The 27246-nt window shown below is 40.4% G+C and overlaps 1 protein-coding gene across 1 annotated transcript in view; it reads left to right on the top strand.

Moving 5' to 3' along the window:
• The window catches only part of PTPRD (protein tyrosine phosphatase receptor type D), a 592319-nt gene that overhangs the window by 472431 nt on the left and 92642 nt on the right, over positions 1-27246 (top strand). The window contains exons 22-24 of the mRNA XM_084834479.1: positions 487-599; positions 9837-9956; positions 12013-12110. Coding sequence (XP_084690605.1) covers positions 487-599; positions 9837-9956; positions 12013-12110 — 331 coding nt within the window. The remainder of the gene's footprint in view (positions 1-486; positions 600-9836; positions 9957-12012; positions 12111-27246) is intronic.

Genomic DNA, 27246 nt, shown 5'->3' with positions numbered 1-27246 from the left:
GTTAGACATGCCTAACAGCGCAATCCTATACAGGGCTACTCAGAAGTAAGTCCTATTGAATTCAGTGGGGCTTACTCCCAGGTAAGTGGGTTTAGGATTGCAGCCTAAATCTCATTGAAATTAGTGAAAGTTCAGCACTTAACTGTAGGCTTGAGTGCCGTTAATTGCAACAGCATTTAGGCATGCTGTATTAACTTTCAACTGTGCTAGCTCCCTCCAAGCAAATCTGTTATTGTAATGACGACAGTAGGTACTGGCTGCATGAAGATATCCTACTTATAGCTTCATGTATGTTTCTGTATACAGGTTATTCTGTTAAAGATATTACATTTCTTTCATGGACTGTACAGAAATTGGTGTCCCCATGGAGCTTTAAAAGTACAGAGCTGTAGATGCAAAAGAGGACAGTAGGATAGATGTACTTCTTTTAATTAGTAAAGTTATTGATTCATCGTCTTAATGAGTATGTTCACTTTCTCCATACAGGAAAAGGGCAGAGACGGACTCTAGAAAGAGCAGCATACCCAACAGCAAGGAGATTCCTTCCCACCATCCCACAGATCCAGTAGAGCTGCGGCGCCTTAATTTTCAAACTCCAGGTAAGATGCAAGGCATTCCTATTTGTAGTTCTATAAAGTGTCTACTTAGAGTCTGAATAATTTTGTATGATATAAATTAGATGAAGAAAACTAAATCAAATGATTTAATTCACCTTACGACGAACACCTTATTTTGGTTTCTGAAGACAAGACACAGTCAGTTTTCTCTACTTTTGTCATTCCCAGAAATCAATCACTTGGAGCTTTACAGGTTGTACATATTTCTTGTTGGGCTTATGCTAGATAATTGCATCAAATTAATTATGTTTCTTTCTCAATGGGCATTTTTTTTTACGAAGTCCATATCTATGAGTTGGTGTGGATAAGTCAATTGAGGACAATTTAATCAATTGAGGACAATCTAGTGCGTCCTCCCTCCAACTTCTGTGTTTTCATATGCAAAATCCTGCTTGAGATAGAAACCTGATTAGATTTAGCCATGGTTCATGGTGGTGTCACTGTAACCCTTAACCATGTACAAGATGGGGGCGGGGGTGAAAAGGCAGGGGAAAGGCTCGAAAGCAAGGAAATCATTCACAGTAATTTGTGAATATAAAAGGGTGGGTGGGTGACTGCAGAACAGAGTTCAAGGACAAGTGAGTGAGTGGTGACAGTTGTGAGATTGCATCTGTTGAACAGTTGGTATAGCTTCAGAACACCAAAGGTTTGGTTTAAAAATTTATCCCTTGTTAGATATGGTCCCTTTAATTCCATACACACACCCCTTCACAAGACTGCTTGTAGAACTGGGCAGCTGAGCCAGAGAGGGACAGATTGTCAGCGAGGAGAGGAGCCTGTTGCCAGGCAGAGAGAGAAGGAAGGGAGAGCTTTGTGAAAGTGCTGCGTGCTACTGATAGTCTCTTAGCCCTGTGGGTGGTTTTGTTTTCAAGCTGTTCTTCCCTTGTGTCTCCATGGTCAGGTGGACATTGGGGGCAGAGTGACACAACAAACCAGAATTAAATTAGGATACTGAGTTCAGACACAATGACAAAGAAAGTTAACACAAATTTTATTTATTTATTTATTTATTTATTTATTTTGTTTCTATACCGCCCAATAGCCGAAGCTCTCTGGGTAGTTCACAGAAATTAAAACTACAAAGTGCAGCATGAAGCAATATAAAATATTGTTAAATATATTATAACAATATAAAATATGAAAACTTAAAACCACAATGTAGCAGTACAACCAGAATAAAACCTAGAAGCAAAGCAGAGATTTAAGATACAGATTTAAAACACTAAAGCTAAAAGACTAGGAAGCTAAAATGCTAAAATACTGGGAGAATAAAAAGAAAGGTCTTTACCTGGCACTGGAAGGAGTACAACATAGGCACCAGACGAACCTCTCTAGGGAGCTCATTCTACAGCTGGGGTGCCACAGAAAAGGTGCTCCTCCTGGTGGTAACCCACCTTCCTTTGGCAAGGGCTCATGGAGAAGGACCGCTGAGGATGATCTTAGGGTCTGGGCACGCACATATGGGAGGAGGTGATCCTTCAGATAACCTGGCCCCAACCTGTTAAGGGCTTTGAATTTTAATACCAGCACTTTGAATCAGGCCTGGAAATGGACTGGCAGCCAGTGCAGCCAGAAAAGTACTGAAATAATGTGATTTCGTTGGTCAGTCCCTGTTAACAAACTTGAAGTTGTGCATCAGAAAGAAACTGTGGTTTATTATTCTCTTTTGTTGGCCCTAATCAAACTACAGTGAGTGGGCCTGGTCAGGTTCAGCCATACAAACAACCCAGAGTGAAGCTAAGGAAAACATGGTTACCTTTACATCTGAGCCATGCCAAACCTGTTCAGAAGTTATGAGGAATGTAAGGTCAGGCACGGACAGTAGATGCCCAGTCCCCACGTGCATTTGTTTTATTTGTGGATATGTTGTCTGAGTAGAGCAGAGATATTTGTTCATAAAGGCTACATTGTATAGTGCTACATTTACTGACCAATAAACAGACTCTCCAAAACTTAAGTCAGTACCCTTTTTTACAAGTACCACAGTGGTACACCTATACTAAATGCACTTAGTTGTGATCCATAAGGCTGGTTCACACATGCAATCTAGCCATGATGTCATTCACTTATGATCTTGTGAAGAACCCTCAGACTACTATATGAAGAAAATAATGCAGCAGCTAGCAGTTTTCCGTGATTACTGCAGCTGGAAGTAGTACCTCCACACAGTCTCAGAAACAGATAATGTTGGCTATATTAATGAAAAACCACTTTGCACCGGAATTGCTCTATACATTTCTATATACAGGAGAGACCATTCAAAGGAGTGAACAGATAGACCGTATGTGAACTGGTCACCCTATGTGACAAGAGTCAGTGAATCTTGGACACATTGTTTCTCAGCCAGCCATAGTGCTTTATCTATTAATATAAGAAACCACTTCAAACTGCTGTTGTGAGGACACATCAGATCTGCAGATGTGAGGTTATCTGCTCTGAGCCTTAGGAGTAGGGATGTACGGGCTGTATAAAATCCACTCCATCTGATTTTGCGGATTGTCAGGTGCCTTTTGTTCCGTCATCCACTCAAAGACAGATGCAAATTGTTTTTCAGCATGCAGAAAAATATGCAAATAATTACATAAGAGGTCTCATAACAATTTACATAATTTTCATTAGTACGTAACATTTAGCGTATTGTCCCCCATTCCATTCAACTTTTCCTCAGCAGAAACGTGCGTATTTTCCTACGAATAAATATGCATAAATTTCAGGAAAGTAAATAAAACATCCGAGAATCCACAAAGTCCCCGCAGCCTGAGGGGGTCACTTTGCAGCAGGTTCCGCAGGTTGGATTCTTAGAAATCAGAGCTCATCTTGGTCCATCTCGAATTTCTCCAGCATCTCTATTACGGAGTAGGCTGGGCTGATATATGGAAATCAGTGCAAATAAGTATATATGTTTATAGAACAGATTGAATACTTTATGTTTATATTTTAATATAATATATGATACCATATTATTTTATAATATTAGTTCATTTTAGGTCATTGTTACCTTCATAACAGCTAACCGACTAATGCAATTACTAAACAGGAACGTGGCTGATTGTATGGAAATTAGTTTTAGGTAGTATCCTACATAAAAAAGAAAGAAGAGCAATAGAAGCTGAATTGACATGTTTCTCTTTACCTAACAAAGAACCTGGGTTTTTTTGCTGGAGACAGATCCAGGTAACTGCTGGATTTTATATTTTAAAAAATGTGGAATCAGCCATTGGAATCAGCCACTGAATATTTCTTTGTCCCAACATCCCTAGGTATAATCTGAAATCTGCATAGCATTTAGGAGAGCCTGCTTAAATTAAGCTTCCCACCTCTTCCTACACTTCATCTTAAAACTGTGACCAAGGCAGACTCTATGGCTTCAGCCCTGTTCCCTGCTGTCCCCACAACTGGGGCGGGGGGGCTAACATACAGCCTGATGAAAAGTTCTAGGGAACTCAAAAACTTTCTTATTATTTTGTGACATTTTGACTGGGGTTTTTTATGGGCCAACATGTCTTCCTTTGCTTTTTATTTTCCAAAAAAATAAAGTTTTACTTACATGTTCCTAATTTAAACACAGATTTAAATGAGTGAAATCCACGTGAAGTGGATGAGTCCACTTGGGTTTTCAAAGAACTGAAAGGACAATTTTATACGTTTTGTGAATTGATTTTCTTAGACTCCAAGCTACAGGATGTCTCCAATTTGCTTGTCATTTAGGGGAATAGGATTTAGACATTAGTTGAAACTGACCCCCTGATCATCCTTATTGAAGCACCAAATGTTTTGCACCCAGAAGGGATTTATATAAGTTGGCAGTAAGAAAATCTTTATCTCATTAGCGTTCGTTGTTGTTGTTCAGTCGTGTCCGACTCTTCGTGACCCCATGGACCATAGCACGCCAGGCCTTCCTGTCCTGCGCTCTCTCCCGGAGGGTGCTCAAGTTCATATTCATTGCATCCGTGATGCTATCTAGCCATCTCATCCTCTGCCGTCCCCTTCTCCTTTGGCCTTCAGTCTTTCCCAGCATCAGGGTCTTTTCCAGGGAGTTTTCTCTTCGCATTAGGTGGCCAAAATATTGGAGCTTCAGCTTCATTATCTGTCCTTCCAATGAGCACTCAGGGTTGATTTCCTTTAGGATGGACTGATTTAACCTCCTTGCAGTCCAGGGGACTCGTAAGAGTCTTCTCCAGCACCACAGTTCGAAAGCATCAATTCTTCGGCGCTCAGCCTTCCTTGTAGTCCAGCTCTCACAGCCATACATTACTACTGGGAAAACCATAGCTTTGATTAGACGGACCTTTGTCGGCAAGGTGATGTCTCTGCTTCTTACTATGCTGTCTAGGTTGGCCATAGCTTTCCTCCCAAGGAGCAAGCGTCTTTTAATTTCATGGCTACAGCCACCGTCTGCGGTGATCTTGGAGCCCAAGAAAGTAAAATCTGTCACTGCTTCCATTTCTTCCCCTTCGATATGCCAGGAAGTGATGGGGCCAGATGCCATGATCTTCGTTTTTTTAATGTTGAGTTTCAAACCAGCTTTTGCACTCTCCTCTTTCACCCTCAACAAGAGGCTCTTGAGATCCTCTTCGCTTTCTGCCATTAGGGTGGTATCGTCTGCATATCGGAGGTTGTTGATAATTCTCCTGGCAATCTTAATTCCGACCTCTGATTCATCCAACCCAGCATTTCTCATGATGTACTCTGCATATAAGTTAAATAAGCAGGGTGACAATATGCAGCCTTGTCGTACTCCTTTCCCAATTTTGAACCAATCGGTTGTTCCATGTCTGGTTCTTACTGTTGCTTCTTGACCCTCGTACAGGTTTCTCAGGAGACAGGTAAGGTGGTCTGGTACTCCCATCACTTTAAGAATTTGCCACAGTTTGTTGTGATCCACACAATCAAAGGCTTTAGCGTAGTCAATGAAGCAGAAATAGACGTTTTTCTGGAATTCTCTTGCTTTCTCCATGATGCAGCGAATGTTGGCGATTTGATCTCTAGTTCCTCTGCCTCTTCTAAACCCAGCTTGTACTTCCGGTAGTTCTCGGTTCGCATACTGCTGAAGCCTAGCTTGTAGGATTTTGAGCATCACCTTGCTGGCATGTGAAATGAGCGCAATTGTGCGGTAGTTTGAACACTCTTTGGCGTTGCCCTTCTTTGGAATTGGAATGTAAACTGACCGTTTCCAGTCTTGTGGCCACTGTTGAGTGTTCCAGATTTGTTGGCATATTGAATGCAGCACTTTAACAGCATGATCTTTTAGGATTTTAAATAGCTCGGCTGGAATACTGTCATCTCCGCTAGCTTTGTTGTTACTAATGCTTCCTAACGCCCACTTGACTTCACTCTCTAGGATGTCCGGCTCAAGTTCAGTGACCGCACTATCATGGCTATCAGGGACATTCAGATCTTTCCTGTATAGTTCTTCTGTGTATTCTTGCCACCTCTTCTTAATCTCATCTGCTTCTGTTAGGTCCCTGCCTTCTTTGTCCTTTATCTCGCCCGTCTTTGCACAAAATGTTCCCTTGAGATCTCCAATTTTCTTGAAGAGATCTCTAGTCTTTCCCATTCTGTTGTTTTCCTCGATTTCTTTGCATTGTTCATTTAAGAAGGCCTTCTTGTCTCTCCTTGCTATTCTCTGGAACTCTGCATTCAGTTGGGTATATCTTCCCCTTTCTCCCTTGCTTTTCGCTTCCCTTCTTTCGTGAGCTACTTGTAAAGCCTCATCAGACAGCCACTTTGCTTTCTTGCATTTCTTTTTCTTTGGGATGGATTTCGTTGCTGCCTCCTGAACAATGTTACGGACCTCCGTCCATAGTTCCTCAGGCACTCTGTCTATCAGGTCTAATCCCTGAAATCTATTCCTCACCTCCACTGTGTATTCATCAGGGATATGATTTAGGTCATACCTGAACGGTTTAGTGGTTTTCCCGACGTTCTTCAATTTAAGCCGAAATTTTGCAAGAAGCAGCTCATGATCTGAGCCACAGTCAGCTCCAGGTCTTGTTTTGACTGACTGTATGGAGCTTCTCCATCTTTGGCTGCAAAGGACATAATCAATCTGATTTCGATATTGACCATCTGGTGACGTCCATGTGTAGAGTTGCCTCTTGTGCTGTTGGAAAAGAGTGTTTGCTATGATCAGCATGTTCTCTTGGCAAAACTCTATTAGCTTTTGTCCTGCTTCATTTTGTACACCAAGGCCATGCCTGCCTGTTATCCCGGTGATTTCTTGACTTCCTACTTTAGCATTCCAATCCCCTATGATGAAGAGGACATCTTTTTTTGGTGTTAGTTCTAGAAGGTGTTGTAGGTCTTCATAGAACCGATCAACCTCAGCTTCTTCGGCCTCAGTGGTTGGGGCATAGACTTGAATTACTGTGATGTTGAATGGTTTGCCTTGGATTCGTACTGAGATCATTCTATCATTTTTAAGATTGTACCCCAGTACTGCTTTTCCCACCCTTTTGTTGACTATGAGTGCTACTCCATTTCTTCTAAGGGATTCTTGCCCACAATAGTAGATATGATGGTCACCTGAATTAAATTCGCCCATGCCTGTCCATTTTAGTTCTCTGATTCCCAAGATGTCGATGTTCAATCTTGCCATCTCATGTTTGACCACCTCCAGCTTACCTTGATTCATTGATCTGACATTCCATGTTCCTAAACAATATTGTTCTTTACAGCATCAGATTTTCTTTTCACCATTAGCGTTCACTACCTTCTAAAAAAGATAGCCAGAACATAAGAAAAAAAAAACAGCCTCAAACAGAAATGTTTATATAACATAAATATATAGTATAAGCTACTCCATTGCAGAGAGAGGAACACTTTTGTTGGATTTCCCTAGTTCTGCAATACTAGACCAGAGTTGATTAATAATGCATTAAGGACATCTATATTTCTGAGGTTCAAGAGTTTTTGCCCATGGCATAAGAAGGCAGTTGGGCACTCCATCTGCTGTATTCACCTTGTTCAAATTATGCATATGTTTCTCTTTATACATTTCAGACAGAAAATAATGTAATCATTATTGGTTCCTAATCCCTGTGCTTGTATCACATCATAGTACAAACTGATTGCTTTCTTCTGAGCTGGCCTCTAAAAATAAGCATCACAGGACAAGTGTTCTGTCTTCCGTGATCATGACTATTTGTTTGAAGCTAGCATGCAGTATAATTATCTCAATGAGCTTCTTGTGTGAAAAGAGATGGGGAGGGGGTTGTTTTACTAATTTGGCTCTTACAAATCGACATCAATATATTTGTGAGGGGACTCTAAGCAAGGGATATTCTTATCTTGAGCACGTCTGAAAACCTTTGTGCCCTGACTATATTAAAGGCATGAGAAAGCCTCATACCCTAGAAGTAAGAAAATTTCAGCTGCGAACGCCACTTGAGCCACTTGCTCTGTTAAGATGAAATGTGTCCCTTGAGATGAAACTAGATAAGATTTTCATTTGTGGCCCATATAAAATAAATACACCCAAAACTGGAAATGTGTTTTCCTGTTCAACTGTAATGTCTTAATTCACACTTTCTGTTTTAGCACTTGCTTTGGTCAGCATTCTGAAGAGTGAATTCGAGACATGTGTTTATAACACACAGCAGACACATGCCGGGGTGCTGTGGCTAGTCATGGATTTCCACTGTGTGCCTCCTCTTCACACTTTAGAGTGTTCACCAGGAGGTGTTGGCGTATACGCAGCAAACATATTATGTCGTGTAAAGTGTGAATCGATCCTTAAGGTGTGTTTGCTTTCTTAGATATATACCTCAGTGGGAGCTGAGCAAATGTGAATATTTATCTGTCAGAACTAAGGTGCAGTAATACTTTGATGCATCTTTCACAAATGGAATAAATGTTGCCTGCTCTCACTGTTGTGCCTTGGTACTGCTGAACATAGCATAGCTCCTCTGAATTCACTGTAAAATTACCACCCTCTCCAGGCAAAGACAACAATGGAAACATACGACGTGGTTTAATTTTTGTGGAGCTGAATGCCTCTGTCATGTTGTGCTACTCTGCTGTACTGAGCTCAAGGGGTTATTGCCAGTGAAAGCTTAGATATATATGTATGTTTTTGTTGCTTTTTGGCTTGAGATCCACATAATTTCACATTTCTGTGTGTAAAAAGAAAAAAGAGGCATGTTGAGTTACTGACATGTAGGAGGCCTTTTCATCTATTTTGTACACATATGTTTTAATAAAAATGCTCCTAGGATACATAGATGTGAATGTATATCAACATGTGGATGCATTGTAGATCCATAAAATAACTTCTTCTGCATTTTGTGTAGTATTCTCGATGTGTGGACACACAGTCCATGATCATTGGTTGAAATCTCACACGTACACTGAGGGCAGTATTTGGTGTTAATATGTATCGGTAGAAAAATAATTTTTAAAAATCTTCAAAAACTAAAACACATAACAGTGGTATTCATATATGAGTACTAAGTTTCACAAACAGTGAATAGACAAGTTTTTACCAGGGGTGGGGTATCACCTGATAGATGTTTTAAAAAAACCCTATACACTTATTATTTCCTTGTATGAGATTACTATGAAACATTATTGAAAGGCATTCCATTTGTATTAGTTATAAAATTAAGACTGTTGCACTGCAATAATCACCAGATGGTTAATTCTAGAAGATGTTGGCTTTTATATCTGTTCTGCTAAAAAAAGATTTTATGCCACCTTTTGATGAGCCTCAAACGTTTAACTGCAGAAGGATGCTAATAAATATAAATGGCAGAACACAGACATAATGTTTGGGCTGGGTGCTTCTTTCATTATGGGTGTATCAATGACTGAACTGATGGAGAAACAGAACTTTATTACATAACATTCTTAGGCTGCAATCTTATGCACCCAGTTTAAGATAATATGGTTTACTTCTGAGTAAACATTCACCATATTGTGCTGTTAATAATTTCTTTCTGATTTCTCTGTTTTTATTAATACTTAAACAACATAGTCATGTGGCTACCATATTGAAACCTAATTCTGCAGTAAACATGTCCATGAATTCAGCTTTATGGTTCTATATGTTGATATGTTAAGGTGGTCTGATCTTTCTACCTATTTGCCCGAATACTGAATGTCCACGGAAAGATTGTGCATGCAAAACAATACATTTGTCTTTGTGAAAACTGAATATGATGGTGTTTTACTGCTGTTACTAATTTCTTTCCCATTTCCAATTGGCTTTACTTTTTACAGCTTTGAGCAGTAATTCAGTCCCCTACGCCTCCCTGATTGGCTCTGTGTCCTCCCTCTCTAGCCAAACTACCACTCAGTCCTTATATGATAATAACTCTCTCCCACGATTCGCTCGAAAAGGTCTAAACATCTTTGTCTCTATTATTTTCTCTGTTCAATCACTGTTTTAGATGTTCCATCATTCAACTTCCATTTCTGAATAAGCCTAGCATTTTCTTGTGCCTTTTTAAACCTTTTATATTTTTCATTGGGGTGCTCGATCTGGATCTGGATCAAGTATATTTCATGGCTACTTTTAAAAAAATCACACAGCTTAAATGTTGCATATGATGAAATGGGAGATATAAAAACTGATTCATATAGCTTTCCCTTCCAAGAAGTAGTTTCCACAATTTGTGGGGGCTTCTTCTGATTCACTTGATCTTACAATATAAGCAGACAGACCATGCAATCAAAAGAACTATTGTGTATGTAATTACTTTGGCTACACAGTAGTATGCAGTACTATTTTCTGTGCCACAAACAAGATATGAATGATATGCTGCTGGTCCTTCCTATGGACTTTATTAAGATAGGTAAAAATGTAACAAAAGCAATTTTATGAATTGTCTATATCATCATTTCTTGGTCATGTCATATAAAACTGTGCCACAACGATGGCAAGCTAGCTTTCTTTGAGCATACCCTTCAAATTCATGGTGGTGAAACAGCCTGAACTGTCGAAAACGTGGCTTCCAGTTTGAGCCCTCCCCCCTACTCCTCCCTTCAGTGACCATGGTTTTGTTTTATAATTTCAATACATCATGGGGTTCACTAGTTAAAAAATTCTAGCCAACTATGTGTCTCCCTGCAACAAGCTATTATATTCTAGGCATGCTTAAATAATGTAAAAAAAAAAAAAAAAGTGGGTGGAAAACCATCCGTATTGATTGGTTGAAAAGAAATACCCACAAAGAGTGGACTTGCCTCAATCTTCAGCTGGCAGATCATGCTAGTTGACCCCACATTTCCTCTTTTGCCCTTTGTCTCTTCCTTTCCCTTGCTGTCTCCTTCTCCTGGTCTCTTTCCCATCCCTGCCCTAAGTCTTCTCTGTATTCACCATTTTTCCATTGGTAGACAAAGATGTTTACACCTGAAGTAGATTGTAGGTAATTTCTGGGGGTTGATAAAGGGACAGGGTTGAGATCTTTTCTCTGAGGTTCTAGGGTAAGCCCAGTGTTTGTGTTCAGCAGAACTGAGTCTGTACAACCCCTGCCTCTACAATCTGCTACTAGTGAAAACATTTTTGAAGCTCAAAATGTCTGATGTCTAATCTTGTCTTTATTGACTGTTGTCTGTAAGCAGCAGTGCATGTTACTCTGGCAATCCATAATTGCATGTGAATGTCCTAAACTTTATACAATATTTTTTTGGGGGAAAATCATTAGATTTTTCCCTGTCTTATTTAGTCAACTCATATTAGCCAGTTCTCCAGTCCCCAAAACACAGTAATCACTTTCTAAGTATCAAGCTATCCATTTATTTATTTTATTTTGTTATGAATGAGTTTCTTACCCCCCCTCCTTTGTTTTGTTTTATTTATTTTTACAATTTCTTTTCGCAGAATCAAGTGTCTCTGGTTACCCCAGTAACCTACATTCTTCAAGTTAGTTTCCCTCATAAGTCACTTTATTTTCTGTCAGTACTATTGTATCCCTTTAGGCTTCTTTGAATGGCTTCTCCCTGCCCCCAGGTCACCTTTTATTCACCTAACCCCAACACCGTTTCCATTTCATACAGCACAGGAAAGGAGATTTGATATGACCATAAGAGTCATTACTCAAAGCAGAAGTCAACATCAGGTCTAACTGTCTCATTTTTCCCCACCTAGCTAACCTCATTAAGTCTTGGCATAATAACTTTTGTTTCTTTTAACACTAAGAATGTTAGCTTTGGGAATATGCTTGGTGATTTTTATGTTTTTTGTTATTTTTAGTAATTTGGCTTCAAAGCTCATCTCTTCAGAGCATGTCTTGCTTTGAGTGACTAAACTATCTGCCTGCTTCTGTCACCTTACAACATCTTTACTATTTACACATTTTATAGACATTCTAATTGCTGTATTTTCTAAGTCTGGATTTCACAGCTCTCTTTTATTATTTTTCAATGCCATTGTCATTTCTCTCTCCATCAACAGGTATGGCTAGCCATCCTCCAATACCTATTTTGGAACTAGCGGATCACATTGAAAGGCTGAAGGCTAATGACAACTTGAAGTTTTCCCAAGAATACGAGGTAACTTTCCCCAAGTTCCTTAGAGACTGATTCCCTGGCCATTTGGAGTAATGTAGTTATTAGTAGGTCAAGTCGGTGTAAGTAATCAGGCTGTAATCCTAAACAAACATACAAAAAAGTAGCCTCCTGTCAGCCGAGTTTCATCCAAGTAAGTCTGCAATCCTAAGCACATGTAGTAAGCTCTATTGAACACAGTGGGATACTTACTGAGTAAACATGCATAGGATTGCCCTGTAAATATATTTAAGACGATAGCCTTCATTATTTGTGTAGAATTCTGAACATATTCTGAATTTTAGATCAACCTCTTAAAGAGTCAAAATACTGTTCAGATAAGGAAGTATTCTAAGGGTGCAATCATATGCCCTTTGAAGGAGTGCACCAAATAGCCAATGCTCTGCCGGCAGATGGCCAGCAGAGCAGGAGTGATGGAGGTGATTTTCTCCTCTCTGTCTTCCTCATTGTTTTTATTTCCTCTAGACAGGAATCTAGAGAGGTTGCGCTGCTGGGGGCAGAACTGGGGCTGAAGAAGGCCCCAAGATCCCACAGATCCCAGCCTCTCCTTTTCCCTCCCTCCCCACCCACTGGGTTGCCCCTTTTTTTACCTCCTCAAAGTCACTTATGCAACCTCAGGAAACAGCTGCCCTAGTTCTTCCACAGCACCGGCAATGGGGCACGGGGAGGGATCAGAACTCAGAGTCCCCTTTCCAAGGTCATAGGAATGTCTATGGGAATTCATAAAATCCTGTGGTTCCTGGGATGCTCTCCTCAGAAATATAGGATTGCCTTGTCAATGAATTAATGTTCCATTTGGGTGTGCAAGGAGTGTGAATGCTGACCTTAGGGAGGTTTTCCACTAAAACATCTGTCTTGGGAATACTCACTGCTGAGTGCTTGTGCACATTTAGTATAATACTTCAAAAAATGTGGAAATTCAGTAGCAAACACTTCAGATCAGAGATGAAGTTATGACTCTTTGAACATCCAAAAGAAGGAAGTGCACAATTGTGCAATTTTTGACTTCCAGCACATTAGCTTTGACTCTGTGAAAGAGGTAGTAAATACAGTTTAGTTTAATGTAGCTAAAAATCTCTGCTATTAATAACGTTGGACAGAAAAATTGAAAAGCAAGTGAATATTTCTAAATCATGATTTCATTTAATCATCTATGTCACTTAAATTTTGTGTCCAATTAATTAATGATTTATGATACTGACTAATAGAGAACTGTGCTCTTTTCATTACCTTATGTCAGAATTCCTCAGGAAGATGTGTTGGTCCACTGAGTAAATTTTTCATAGATTAAGGATTCTGTTTAGTGTTGGTATAGGCTATAACATCGCCAAGCCGTTATTACCTCTCCCATCAATAATTCATGAATTGTGGGTTTTAATGGTATCATAACAGGAAACATTTATGAAATACCCTTTTAATATCCTATGGATAGCAACCCCCAAGATACACATTGACACACACACACACGCATCACTCTCACATCAATAAGTTTTAGATAAAGGGACTTGGACCTCATCCATTAAACACTATACACTATTACTGCATCTTGAAAAGGACAATACGGTCTATCATGCAAAAAAAGAGATACTACATCCCAAATGTGAAAGGAGAATTCCACTACAGTATTTATGGCTGTTATTCCAGGGATCCAGGGATTAAATATTCCTCAAGAAGTCATTGACATTGAGGTCCATTTCTGATCATTTGCATCTGTGGCTTTACCATTTCTTAGAATACTTGGACATAGCAGAAATCATTAGCTATGAAGACTCCAATACAAACCTTTTCTTCAGTAGTCTCTTTGATTACCCCAAGAGTTCTCTGTCGCTCTTCCTTCCTATTCATCCCACTACTTCCTCTACTGTTTCCGGTGCCCATCATATGATATACCATATTAAAGTACAAGTTCACAACTGTGTCACAGCTATGTTACTTACAAGTTCACAAATGTCACATTAGCACATCAAAATATACCAGAATGCTAAAGAATTCTGGATTATGGTGAACAGGGTAGTGTGCATTGCGCCAACTGCAAGCAGTTATAAGCCAGGAGTGCACAACCTATAGCTGTTGGGCCCATGCTCCCCCAGAGGCCTGTTGTGCAGCCCTCATTCCCCTCCCCCCACCAAATTCCACCCACGATCGGGGCCTCTGTTCCACACCAGTAATTGCGACACAGAACCAGTGATGCCTATCAGTGTTGCTGGGAAGGAGAGAAGACTCATCATGAGGACAGAAGTCTAAAGCTGCCTCCCCCCCTCCCCCTGCAGCGACCCAGAAGCACTTGACATCGCTGCATCCACTCCACTAATGGCAGCGGAAAGGAGTGGTGAAGACTGGATTGCTGGAAGGAGAAGGAGACTAAAGCCTCCTCCTCCCCCTAGTGATCTGAAAGCAGCCAGCATCACTGCTTCCATGCTGCTAATGGGGGCACAGAAGCAGCAATCCAGTTCAGGATCGAAGTAGTCCTCCCCCATGCCAGCGATCTTGCGCATGATTGCTGGGATGGGGGTGAGATTAAAGCCTACTCCTAATCCTTCTGTGTGTGTGCGTGCATGTGCACGCACGCATGCATGCATGACTGCATGAGTGCATGTCAGGCTCCTGCCCTGCCTCCCACACTGGGTGAGGCAGTGTTTTGGACCCTTTGGTTCAAAAAAGTTGTGCATCTTTAGACCAGCTGTCTTCAACCATGTGCTTCCCACATTTTTTGAACTACAATTTCCATCATTCCTGACCATTGATCAGTCTGACTTGGGCTAATGGGAGTTTCAGTCCACAATATCTGGAGGGCAGGAGGTTGGGAAAGTTCAAACTCTACTTCTTGATAACAACTATTCTATTGACACTGTCTGCATTTAGGTAGACAGCAAAAGGAATTGATAGTGGTATGTTTAGGAATTTACACTGTACAGAAGGAATATTGTGATGTTTGTGCAAGTAACTATACATGAACAAAAACTGAATGCCAGTAAATGGCAGATGAAATACTTTTGTGTGCAGTTTCTATAGCATGATCTTTGTGACTGTGAACACTAAATAATTACATACAATTGGCAGAAAATCACTCCTGAAGTGTTTTAAGTATACCTTTAAACCCTAGAATGACCTTCAAGTCAACATATTTTTGTGAGTACCAGAGACTGCGTTTTCATCTTTGACAGTAATGAGATTATTTTTCAGATAGGGTTTAAGACTTTCTCTAACATGGCATCATTAAATGATATGCAATTGGAGTTCTGTACTGTAACGGTAAATGTTCAACTGCTATTTAAACCTCTCCTGCCTAAGATACTTAAGTATACTAGATATTTATGCTCTACATCCTTTGAACAGAACTTCTTTTTGTATAGAAGGTCATACAGAACTGATTTATAAAAGTTAAAATTGTTGAAGGTACTGACAAACGATTACCTCCACAAATAAACAATCCACTCCTTACAGTCAAATGAAATGTGAATAGTACTAATTTACCTGAAGATCTCTATACAGTATTAAATTATGACATCAGTGTCACTTAAAACAGTTAATCTCAGAGTCATTAGTCTCTCTCTCCCACCCTTATTCATAATGGGTATGTTTAAAATGATAGCTTAAATATGCATCAATAAAGGTAAAACTACCTCTACTTTATAGTAAACAGTTTTGTGACTCTGTAATTTAGAGAATTTTAGAGCAAATAAGTAGGACTGTAAAACAATATAAGAAAATCATATAAAGCAGGGGTGGGCAGCTTGTCACCCTCCAGAAGTTTTGGTCTACAACTCCCATCTGATTTGAGTTGTTAGGCCAAAACATCTGGAGGGCCACAGGTTTCCCACCTGTGATATGAAGAGTGCAATCATGGGCACAGTGGCAACAAAGATTCAAAGGATTACATTAAGTAAGCAAGTTTGGTTTATTTTTTCCAAGTGATGCCCATGCCACAACACACATTTCCTTTGAAATTCCCCTCAATTTCAAGAGAGATTTTACACACAAAGTGAAGTTCATTTCAAATGGAATTGTTTGACTGTACAATATAAATGCTCTCTTGATTTTGGTTTTGATGCCTTAAGACAGGAGAAGGGAACCTTTCTCAGTTCAAGGGCCCATTTACCGCTGGAGAAACTTCCCAGGGGGTGCATGCCAGCAGAGGGTGTACCCGGCGTCTACCCCACGTCTACCCCACGTCTACCCCACCATTCACTCAAGCACACATACACTGTTCATACACAGATACGTACATACCATTCACACACCATTCATACAGAAACAATCAACACCATTTATTCAAATCCCACTGTTCACACACACACGTACGCACGCAAACACTGTTCATACATACACAAGCACCGTTCACAGGTGTGCATGTTCACACCCACGTACAGTGTTCGTATACATACATGAGCCTTTCTCAGCACTGAACAGGGAAAAGATCTTATCTATGATTAGCTGCTGATCAGAAATAAGAGCTTTTGCCTGGAGAGAAGGGGTGGGCACTGGGGAAGAAGCTGGTGGGCTGGATGAGGATCCCCCATGGATAGAAGGTCCCCCTGCCCATGGGCTGAAGGTTTGCCATGCCTGCCTTAAGAGAGAATTATACTCAAGCTTATCACTGGCACAGTCCTTGAACATAAGTTCTAGTTTACCCCATCCTCTTTCTTATCATTATTTATATCCTGTTTTTCAGGATAGAATTACTTCCAAGGCAGCTAACCATTAAGATAAAGATGCATTAATAAAATTAGTATAAATAATATTTAAACAACAAGAACTCACAAGGATCTGCCTCATAAGGCAGGGAAGTAGAAAGAAAATACAAATTAAGGATCATGCTTAAATAACATCTACTACAGTTACCTTCTCAACTAATTCGTTAAGGCAGCCTCAGTAGCAAGACCTACAAAGCTTCCAAGAGTTTTTCTGAAGTTCCATCATTGCAAAATAGCCATTGAGAGGCCTCTCACTGCTCTCCACACTTCATGCATAGATGGCATAAGAAGTGTACATTCTCAACAGATTGCATGGGTTTTTTGTTTGCTTGCTTGTTTATTTATTATATAGATTTGTATCCTGGTCTTTAATCTGCAGACTTCCAAAGCAGGGGTGGAGGAGTCATGTCCCAGTATACCCTAGTCATATTTCTAACCAAAGTCTTTTAAGCAGTATGGATTAGGACCATAGGAAGCTGCCTTATACAGAGTCAGGCCATTGGCCCATTTAGCCCAGTATTGTTGACACTGATTGGCAGAGGTTCTCCCAGATTTGAAGCAAGAATATTTTTCCTGCCTTACCTGATCCGCTACAGCCCTTCTCTAAAATGGTGGTATTATTATGCTAATAGTGTGTGTGTGGTGGGGGAGGGGGAAATACATTACTAGCAACCTTCAAGAAGGATGGTTTTTCTGATATACTAGATTACAGTTTTGCAATTTATATGTTGTGTTATTCTTTTTCTCTAATTTTATCAAGCAGAGCAAACTTTTCTACTGTTTTCTGCATTTTTCTCACTGTTTCAGTGCACATTTTTTGGCAATGCAAATATATGGATTTGACAGCTGTTAAACAATTGGGCTTATGTATTTGGAATTGTATCCTTTGACATTTAACAATAATATGGTGATATGAATTGAGCCCACACACACTGCCAGTGAATACAGAATGCCAAATATAACCTGAAGCAGGTTTTTCCAGCACCTTGTAACATGCAAAGTGCAACATTATATCAAATACCCACTTAGTTCTTAATTGCTTCTAGAGCATTTTATTCTGAGGCTTTTAGTCTCTTGATTTTAATCATCAGTTATTTGACACTTCACAATCTTGGTGCTTTAAGATATTTGATATAGGCAGAAAATATTGTGAAAGTGTAGGCTTTTGTTTTGAGGTTGAGCACCTGCCGTGTAACACACATTAATAACAAATACTAATAATGGCATTTCAGTGTCACTTCAGCTCAGTGTCACTTTGCTAGCATGACAAGCTATGCAAATGTGGCTGTACTGTAGTAAAAGGGCAGACCCCTAGGGGATCATCCTGGATTGTTCTGTTCCATGTGTTTGAGTCTTGATGCTGTCTGTGCTCTTGCTTCAGTGTTAAGCAGCTGCATATATCCAGGTAGGTGTGCATACAGCTGAAAAACAGAAGCTGGGTCATACACTCACCAAATCTTTGCAAGATGGGTGAGTGGATGTACACATAACATAAGACATAATCTGCGCATATAGCTGCATGCAGAAGGTGTGATGCATAGAATTCTTCTCCCTCATAAAGGTTCCCATGTGCCTATTCCTCAGCCATGAAAAGAACAAGTGAGCATACGAACTGGCCCAGAGAGACAGCAGCATAAGGAAAAAAGTATGCATTAACCTAGCCTGCCAAACTGGCTGCACATCATTTTAATGGTTCTTCTCATCAAGCTTTCTGCTGTATAAGGCAGCCTTTTGTGTTAACATTTAATATTAGGGAAGGTGAAGTCATGTTCTGGCTCCTTGCCAAGCTCTTGTAGCACTGCTAGATTTACTAGATTTTGTCAGTGCATCATCAGATCTGTGATGGAAGAGATAAATTATTTACAAATATTTCTGCCTCCCTTCTGAGGGTCTTTCTGCCTCCCTTCTGTGTTCCTATATATCCTTGAACAGCTGGTTTTCCAGAATGGGCTTCTCTGGAAAAGCATGCATGGAGGGGAGGAGCCTTCAGCTGCAGGGAAATCAGCAAACCCACTCCTCCCCACAATCATGCACAGAGCACTTTAATCCTTCTCCACAAGTACGCATTAGCAAACACTATTTAAAAAAAAAAAAAAAATCTATCAGTGGAGGATAAAACTAACAGGAAGGGTTAACTCCTCCCATTTCTATCAGGTCCACCCTTCACTGATGAAACTTTCCATTCCTCCTTGCAACACTGAAGCCACTCCTCCTCCCCCCAGAGTAGTACCACAAGTTTAGGATACACTAAGTCCCAAAACACAGGGAAGTCAACGGTAAACGGAAAATCCATCACAAAAGGACTTTGCGAAAATGCAGTTTTTAATGCAAGAAAACCCAGGACTGATACAGATTGGGGGTAACATCATGTGTCACATCTTTGTGTGAGGTGCAGTAGCACTGCAGTAAATTCCCCATGTAAATTGGGCCCAAGTCATTAAGCTATTCACTTAACAATCCGCTAACGATGCATAGCAGAGCTTGAGTTAAGCACACATGGCCTCAATTCAGATGGGGACTGTGGTAATTCAGGAGGGGGGATTTAAGTTTTCCCCCCTCCTGTTTTTATTATACACACACACACACGCACCCATCCCCCAGAGGGGTTAAAAAAGAGAGATAAAAATTCTCATTGGCCCCAACTCTACCAAAATTCAGCAGAGTTTAAAAGAAAATTATTGGATTGCAAAGAGCATGTCTTTGTTACTCTAAAATCAGAACAGGGGTCTGATCGGGATTGGGACCCTAGTGTGGTGGGTAGGGGAGCTTTAATGCTCAGTGGTACTGAGAGAGGAAAAAAGAAAGAGTGAAGTAACTAGGAGCTATATATAGTAACTTGTAGTTTGGGCTGCTCAACAATTATTCATACTCTCCATATTAGCAATAGCATATAGAAAAGTGGCAGGAATGTTTCATTAGGAGATTAGGATATAGCCAGTGAGGTGCAGTGGCAAGAGTGTTGGACTGGGAGCCGGGAGATCCAGGTTCTAGTCCCCACTCGGCCATGGAAGCTCACTGGGTGACTTTGGGCCAGTCACACACTCTCAGCCTAACCTACCTCACAGGATTGGTGTTGTGAGGATAAAATGGAGAGGAGGAGAATAATGTAAGCCACCTTGGGTTCCTTGCAAGAGGAAAAAAGTACTTTTCCAGCTTCGCTGGCTGCCGATCCATTTCCAGGCCCGATTCAAAGTGCTGGTGTTAACATTCAAAGCCCTTAACGGCTTGGGGCCAGGTTATCTGAAGGATCGCTTCCTCCCATATGTGCCTGCCTGGACCTTAAGATCATCGTCAGCGGCCCTTCTCCGTGAGCCCCTGCCAAAGGAAGTGAGGCGGGTGGCTACTAGGAGGAGGGCTTTCTCTGCTGTGGCACCCCGGCTGTGGAATGAGCTCCCTAGTGAGGTTCGCCTGGCACCTACATTGTATTCTTTCCGGCACCAGGTGAAGACCTTTCTATTTTCCCAGGCATTTCAACATTTCAGCACTTTAGACTTTTAGCTTTGCTGTTTTAAATCTGTATTTAAATCCCTGCATTGCTGCTAGGTTTTATTCTGGTTTTATTCTGGTTGTATTGTTTACTGTGGTTTTAATGTTTTATATATTTTGTGTTGTTTTATTGTGTGCTCTTTGGTTTTAATTTTTGTGAACCACCCAGAGAGCTCTGGCTATTGGGTGGTGTAGAAATGAAATAATGAAATAAATAAAATAAAATTAAAAGGTGGGATATAAATGCAATAAATAAGTAATAATAAATAATATAGGACGAGGAGGCCTCCAAATACCATGGCAAAAGAACTGTACAGTTGTGTAGATGAAAGGGGGAAAGGCACACCCACCCCTAGCCTAGAATGTCCTTACTAGTAGCAGCAACAGGAGGCAAGCACTGAATGTCTCCACTATAACAGTTCAGAACCTAATTGGGACACTGGAAAGGCCCAAATAAGAAGAAAACCTCTTTAGTAGTTTTTTTTTCAAATGGTGGAAATATTGCATCATTACAGTAAGAGTGCCCAAGATGCAGCTGTGTAATGGTGGAGAACAGGTATTGCATCATTATTACTATTGTTAACATTACTGGAAAAATGGGATTGCAATTTTTTGCATTGTCCATGATAGGGATGTCAGAGAATTCCGCCACAGATTCCAGTGAGGCCGGATTCTAAAGAAGATTCTAAAGAATTCCCCCCCCCCTGGAACCTGTGGCAGAACAGCCTCCTGCCCCCCGCCCCACCGCGAAATCCCCCTGCGACGGAACTTACTTGGGGCGGATGCGGTGGCTCCGGCGGCTGATCTCCCGGCCAGCCACAGCCGGGCTGCTGTGGCCGCCATTTGCAGCCCTGCAGCAGTGATAGGCTACGTAAGTATTTATGTAGCCTATCATGGCAGCCTGGCAGGATGCAAATGGTAGCCTCTACAGCGGCCGCAGCAGCCAGCTGTGGCCGGAACTCTGGCTGCAGACAGCCCTGGCCGGCAGCTCCATGGAGCCGCCGCAGAGCAGAGCTGGCCCAGGGAAGATTCTGGGGGGAGGGACGGAGCACCTCACCCCCACCGCGAATCAAAGCTGCGAAAAGGTAAGTGACTTTCGTACATCCCTACTTGAACTGAAAGGGAAGAAGTGTCCTCCACTTCTCATGTCCACTTTGAACACTGGGCAAACAGTAGTTGAGCCCACATGAACAGCTGCTGGCAGAAAGGGTGTCGTGCTCCCACCTACCCGTACATCGGGAGAGCAGTAGGGAGTTCTCTTCCTTCCTGCCATTATTCAGATGTTCCCTGTCCAAGGCTGTAAGAAGGCAATGAAACACATTTGAGGTACATTCCTAGGTATGCTTACCTGGGAGTAAGTCCATTGAACCTGGAGAGACTCACTTCTCAGTAGATATGCACAGGATTGTGTTGTAAATCTGTGCTAGCTAATATTCATTGCTCATCCAGTGTGGAGGTGCCCTGTTGACATTTAGGCGTCCTTTCTTGTTTTCAGCTCATATCACTTGGGAAGCTTGAAAAAGTGTGAGTTGAGGATTACAGAGATTATAGGATGAGATTTATGTACTTAGCACTGCTCCTCTTTCTCTGCTCCATAGATTCCAATCATTGATGCCTTCCCATGACTATATCTGTGAGTCTTAACATTTTCCCCAGATTCTGACAGAAATGGTAGATGTGGGAGAGGGAAGCATCTCGTCAGAGCACATCCATCCTCAAACAAGGATGAAGGGATGAGAACCTTCCTTTAAAACTCCTTATGAACCTTAAATTGGGGAAAGCAGGAATAAACATTGAAACATTTTTCATATTACTCCTATTGTGAAACTTTTGAAATGGAAAAATAGGAAAAGGGTTGACCTTTGCCAGATATGTGAGTATGAGGTACATAGTCTCTCTAATAAGTTATTCTTTACTTTCTGATGCTCGAGTCCTACTAATGCAGTAGGAAAATGTAATTCTGCTGGCAACTTCCCATGATGATGTATCAGTGTTCATGTATTTAGCATTCATGTTTTGCTAATGCACTATGTAAATCTCATTCAACTGGCAAGTTGCCTGAATAATAAAATAGCATCTTATTAGAGATTCAGCCAAAAGATGAAATTCTCATAACAAAAGCTGACATTGGTAAAAGAGGGTCAACTTATCCATTTTCATAGGCAGTTAATGATTCTCTAGTTCCACACTATCTATTTGCTTTGACATCTACCAGGATCATTATTTTATTGTTCTTCATAAAGTGTATTTTTTAAAAAAAATCTCTGTTGCCTTTCCTTAGTTCAAAAAGACACTTAGAGCTGATCTACAAGTTCAGCAATGTCGCATGTCTCTTGCCTTTCTCTAGCGATTGCACCACAGGCTAAGGGTTGCACATTTGATTGTTCTCTCTTGTTAAATGCTCTCTGGAAAAAACTAACACATCAAAGGGGAAGGCTGAGCCTCAGAATTTCTCCCCCTACCCCTTCAATGTGTTAGTCATAAGTCCTAAATGGATTCTACAATGTGATTTTGTTAAATGTGTACCTGGCTATATATATAGGCACATAACAAACAAGATTTTAGAAGTATTATCTACCCTGTGTTTGACCAACATGCAAATGCCACTTTTATCTCTTAATTTTGTTTTTAAAGCATCTGGGGAAAAGACTTTAATTCTGGGTAGTATCCAGTGTTTGTCCTACACAGAGTAGACCCATTGAAATAAATTGGAGTTAAGTTAGTTCTGACTAACATAAGTCTGATTAGTTTCAATTAGTCTTCTCTATGTAGGACTGACATTGGATACTGCCCTTTGGAGCGTTCGCCAGTCAGTAAAACTGTGAGCTAGTGGTTGACTCCTCTGTAACATTCAGGTATGAAAAAAATTTAAGGGTGCAGTTCTATGCATGTTTAGAGAAAAAGTCATACAACTCCCAGCATTCCAAGCCTGTCAGCTTCAGCTCCCTAAACAGCCAGAACTTAGGGTGCAACCCTATGCAAGTATAGTTGGAAAAAAACCCTCCTACAACCAGTATTCTTGGTTGTGGCATGCTGGGAGTTGTAGAATTTTTTTCTGTCTATACATGCATAGGATTGCACCCTAAGTTCTGGATGTTTGGAAGCTTGTTTACAGTTTCAAGCAACTGGAAGTGGATGATCTTGTTACATTGCTGAAAAAAGTTGTAGGAAACAGAATAAGAGATCTACTGGGAAAAGGTGGGAATATGAAAGAGTGCATGACAATATTTGGCAAACAAACAATTCATACCCATAGTGAATTTAATGGAATTACAGCACTGATTTTTATTCTAAGATGGATGTCTTTCACTTGTTGCTATTAAAAAAGAGTTTTCCTTCACTTCATATCTGGCCAATAGCTCTGTATCTTCCTATTTTCCTCCATTTTGTAGTATGGCTTATTTGCTTGAGCTAGCTGGACTTGCCTTTTTCTCCAGTTTCATGACCATTTGGCACAATGTGCTGTGGAATGCCCTCCGAGATTAACATGGTCTACAGCCTTTTATTATGTGGATAGATAATATCCAGTGCAGAAGCTTGATAGGAGAGTCTTCAATTCCATGCCTCTAGTGACCCTTTTGTCTAGTGTAGCTTTCCCCAAACTAGCATCCTCCAGATGTATCGCGACTACCACTCCCACCATCTCCAGCCAGTGCAGCCAATTGATGTGCTGGCCAGGGGTGATGGAAGTTGTAGTCCTGCCACATTTGGAAAGCACCAGGTTAGGGAAGGCTGGTCTAGTGAGTGAAATGGCAGCCAACAAAAATCCAGTCCTGCTTTCTACAGGCATGCAATTTTGGGGGTGAAAAAGTAGCCAAACCCTTAGTAAGAACATACAAATATTGCAACAGCATTGCAAATACCTTTTTACAGAAATGGTTTGCAGTGTCTCAGTGTTCTACACATGAATTTACTGTGAGGAAATCCAATTCCTCTGTTAATGACAGCTTTATTGAAGACATGCTTTCAGAATGAATCTACTCGGAATCCCATTTAAGTGTCGTCCATTTAGCCGTTAGAGCACTCATTAAAACTGTTAGCACAGACTAGTTGTTCCTGAGTTATTGGACTTTCACATTTGTAGGATGTTTCTGCCAATATTACTCTATTCTTTGTTTTAAGCATGACTATTCAGACCCAGGAAATGTAGATTAGCTTTCTCTCTCTAGCCAGGTCCTTGCTGGTATATGATTAGGTTGAAACTACAAAGCTAAAGATTACAGTTGATTTTCCTAGATTTCACAGAAATGGTGGTAACAGTATTCATATACAGGATTAAGTATTATTTGATGGATCCAAGCATGTTTCCCTAAATCTTCAGGGGAATATGACTTGCATCTAAGGAAAGGCATATTGTAATATACCACCAATAAATATGTATGAAAAAGCTCTATATTTGATACTGTATGTCACCAAGGAAGTGAGTGACTCAAAGCCATCACCCACTTACTGGTGAATTATTGTTTTTTGCTTCTGCAAGCTCCCTACCTCCACCGCCTCATGTAAATTCTACTACCATGGACAAAAGAGAGAGATCACTCTAGCTACTATGTACATTATTTTCTCTGTCATATACTCACTATCACTAATGTAGTTAGTATCCCTAATTCAGTCAAGCACACTTCAAAACAGTGGAGGAAAATCACAACCTTTAACTATCTTGACAGTGAGCACAACATTATGATTAATGGGTAAAGAACCTGTGTTACATGATCTTGAGATTTTGCTCTGGACATATGAGTGCTGGATGTTGAACCTCAGAATGATTGTTTTTCTCCCCAGTTCCTTTTCTATAATGATCTGGAAGGAGAATTAGAATGGTGGTTCCAGACAAGATTTAATATAGTACTATTTTATCTAACAGTGCCTTTCCCCTGGCTAAGAATATTCTAGCATCTTCATTCAGAAGTCAGTTCCATTCAGCAAAGGTCCCTTCCTATGTTAATTAAAAGCTTCCTGGTCCAGTTTTGCCCTTTGAATTGCTTCCTATTGAGCACACCAGCAGCAGAATTACTAATGAATAGTCTCTCAGTTCCTGTTACCATGGAGTGGGAGTTAATTATCCATTTACTCTTATTATTTTGTTTCTTTTCATTTTAGTACAGTGTAATAGCTGTATTAAAATGGAAAGAACGAAAATAATGGGAGGAAATTAGAAATTAATATCCCATCCCATCCCTGTAGTGAGTTCAAAGTGACATTAAGGGATTTTAAGAGAAGCTGTTGAAGGGGCAATCAAAATCCCACCACCATGCTTTCTGGGAAGCAGTGAAAAGAGCACAACATGCAGGTAGCAAGTTCAATTAAAGGAACAGGAGGCTGAAAAGCCTCAGTAGTATTTTACCTGTCCACAATGGACAGAGTAGTGCAGCAATTATGTTTTAAATCAGGAAAATCACCCCAAATTAGTTCTGAAAAAGTATGGAAGGACAAACACAGAAAACATTGGAATGCAATGATCTGGCAACAAAGTTATCTGGATTTTCAATAAAAGTATGTTCACAAAGAATGGCAATTCTTGACTATACTGCTTGTGTGGAAACAATCTTTTGTTGCATTGAATATTTGGTTTTTGTTTATATAGCCTGAAATGGTTTTTTGAATGAAGTTATGGTTTATAACTTTTTTAAAAAAGGAGGCTTGAAAATTTCTAATTATCAATTATGTATTTACTATTTTTATAAAAAGAGATTTGCAAATGTTCTAAGAAGGCGACTCCACAGTGAAGAAAAAGATAATTGAAGTTACTGTTGAGATAAAATCAAATATAGGAAATCATGTTTCAGACAACTTTTAAAAGAGCTGTGGTGTAGAAATAAGAAAACACTGGCACTGTTACAGTCAGTTTGTCCTACAGAATTTTAGCTTTCTTGTCAGGAATGAGGAGAGAACTATAAGTGACACTTTAGATTGTAAAGTAATTTGTAAGATACTTAGACAGTTGGTACTGCAGGAGAAGATCAGACAATGTGAATCCTTCAATTACATTGCTAAACCCAATACAATACAACATTACCTCTTGCAGAGCTGGCACAGTGCTGAATAGCCATCATTAATTTACATATCCCTTCAAAATACAAAACAAATTTAACTTTTGTGTTCTGATTAGCCACAACTGATGTGGCTTGACTATGTTCCTGAAGCAAGCATGCATAATTCTCTCCCATTTTAATTAGCTGATTTATTTGATGGCATTATTTTATCATTAAAAAAATTTTTACGTCAGTTCTTTAAACTTAAGGTGCTTCCATCCAGACAGAAGGCTCCTACCAATTAGATGGTACTATGCAGTTATTCTGTCTTTTCTCTTTTTCTCCTTTGCTGTGGTAAAAGAAAAGGTGGAAGAAGCTGTGGGAAAACACTGAGGGCTACGAGTAGAAGACAACATCTGTCTCCCCCATAAAATTCCATGAATGAGCCAAGGCAATGGTGTGATAAAAACCTCATCTGGAAACACCCTTGGTTAGAGATACACAAGCATCTCATCATTCAACCCCCAAAAGCTTGAACTTTTGTTGTGCTTGCAAAAGGCACAAAGGCGCTTGCATCAAGTGCCTGCTGCCTTTCCTGGCCCCAAGGGACTCACGTTGCTGCCTGTGGAGGGTGGAGGGCAGTTATCACCTGGGATTGCTTTTTATTTCATTATCAGCAGTGGGACAGGCCTGCTTTCTGTGGTCAAATTGAGCTGTCTCATTTGATTGTGTTCAGTGTATATGTAACCTATGAGCCGATGCAGTGACCTCCTTCGTCCTGTTCAGGAATTCTGCTTCTGAGTTTAACACCCACGGGAGGTGGGAGAGTGGGGACAAAGCACCCTAGATCCACTTCCTGCATCCGCATTCTCATCACCATCCACATGTTGAGGGATAACATCTGCAGCAGGGAGCCTCTTGTATCTGTGCAGACTCTTTCAAGATGTAGAAGCCTGAAAAATCAGGGCA

The sequence above is a fragment of the Heloderma suspectum genome, chromosome 2 (assembly GCF_057233095.1).
Source record: "Heloderma suspectum isolate Gila_16-S chromosome 2, 16-S_ref, whole genome shotgun sequence".
Classification (NCBI taxonomy): Eukaryota; Metazoa; Chordata; class Lepidosauria; order Squamata; family Helodermatidae; genus Heloderma; species Heloderma suspectum.
Note: the sequence above shows the minus strand (reverse complement) of the source record. Positions and strands in the feature narration are given on the sequence as shown.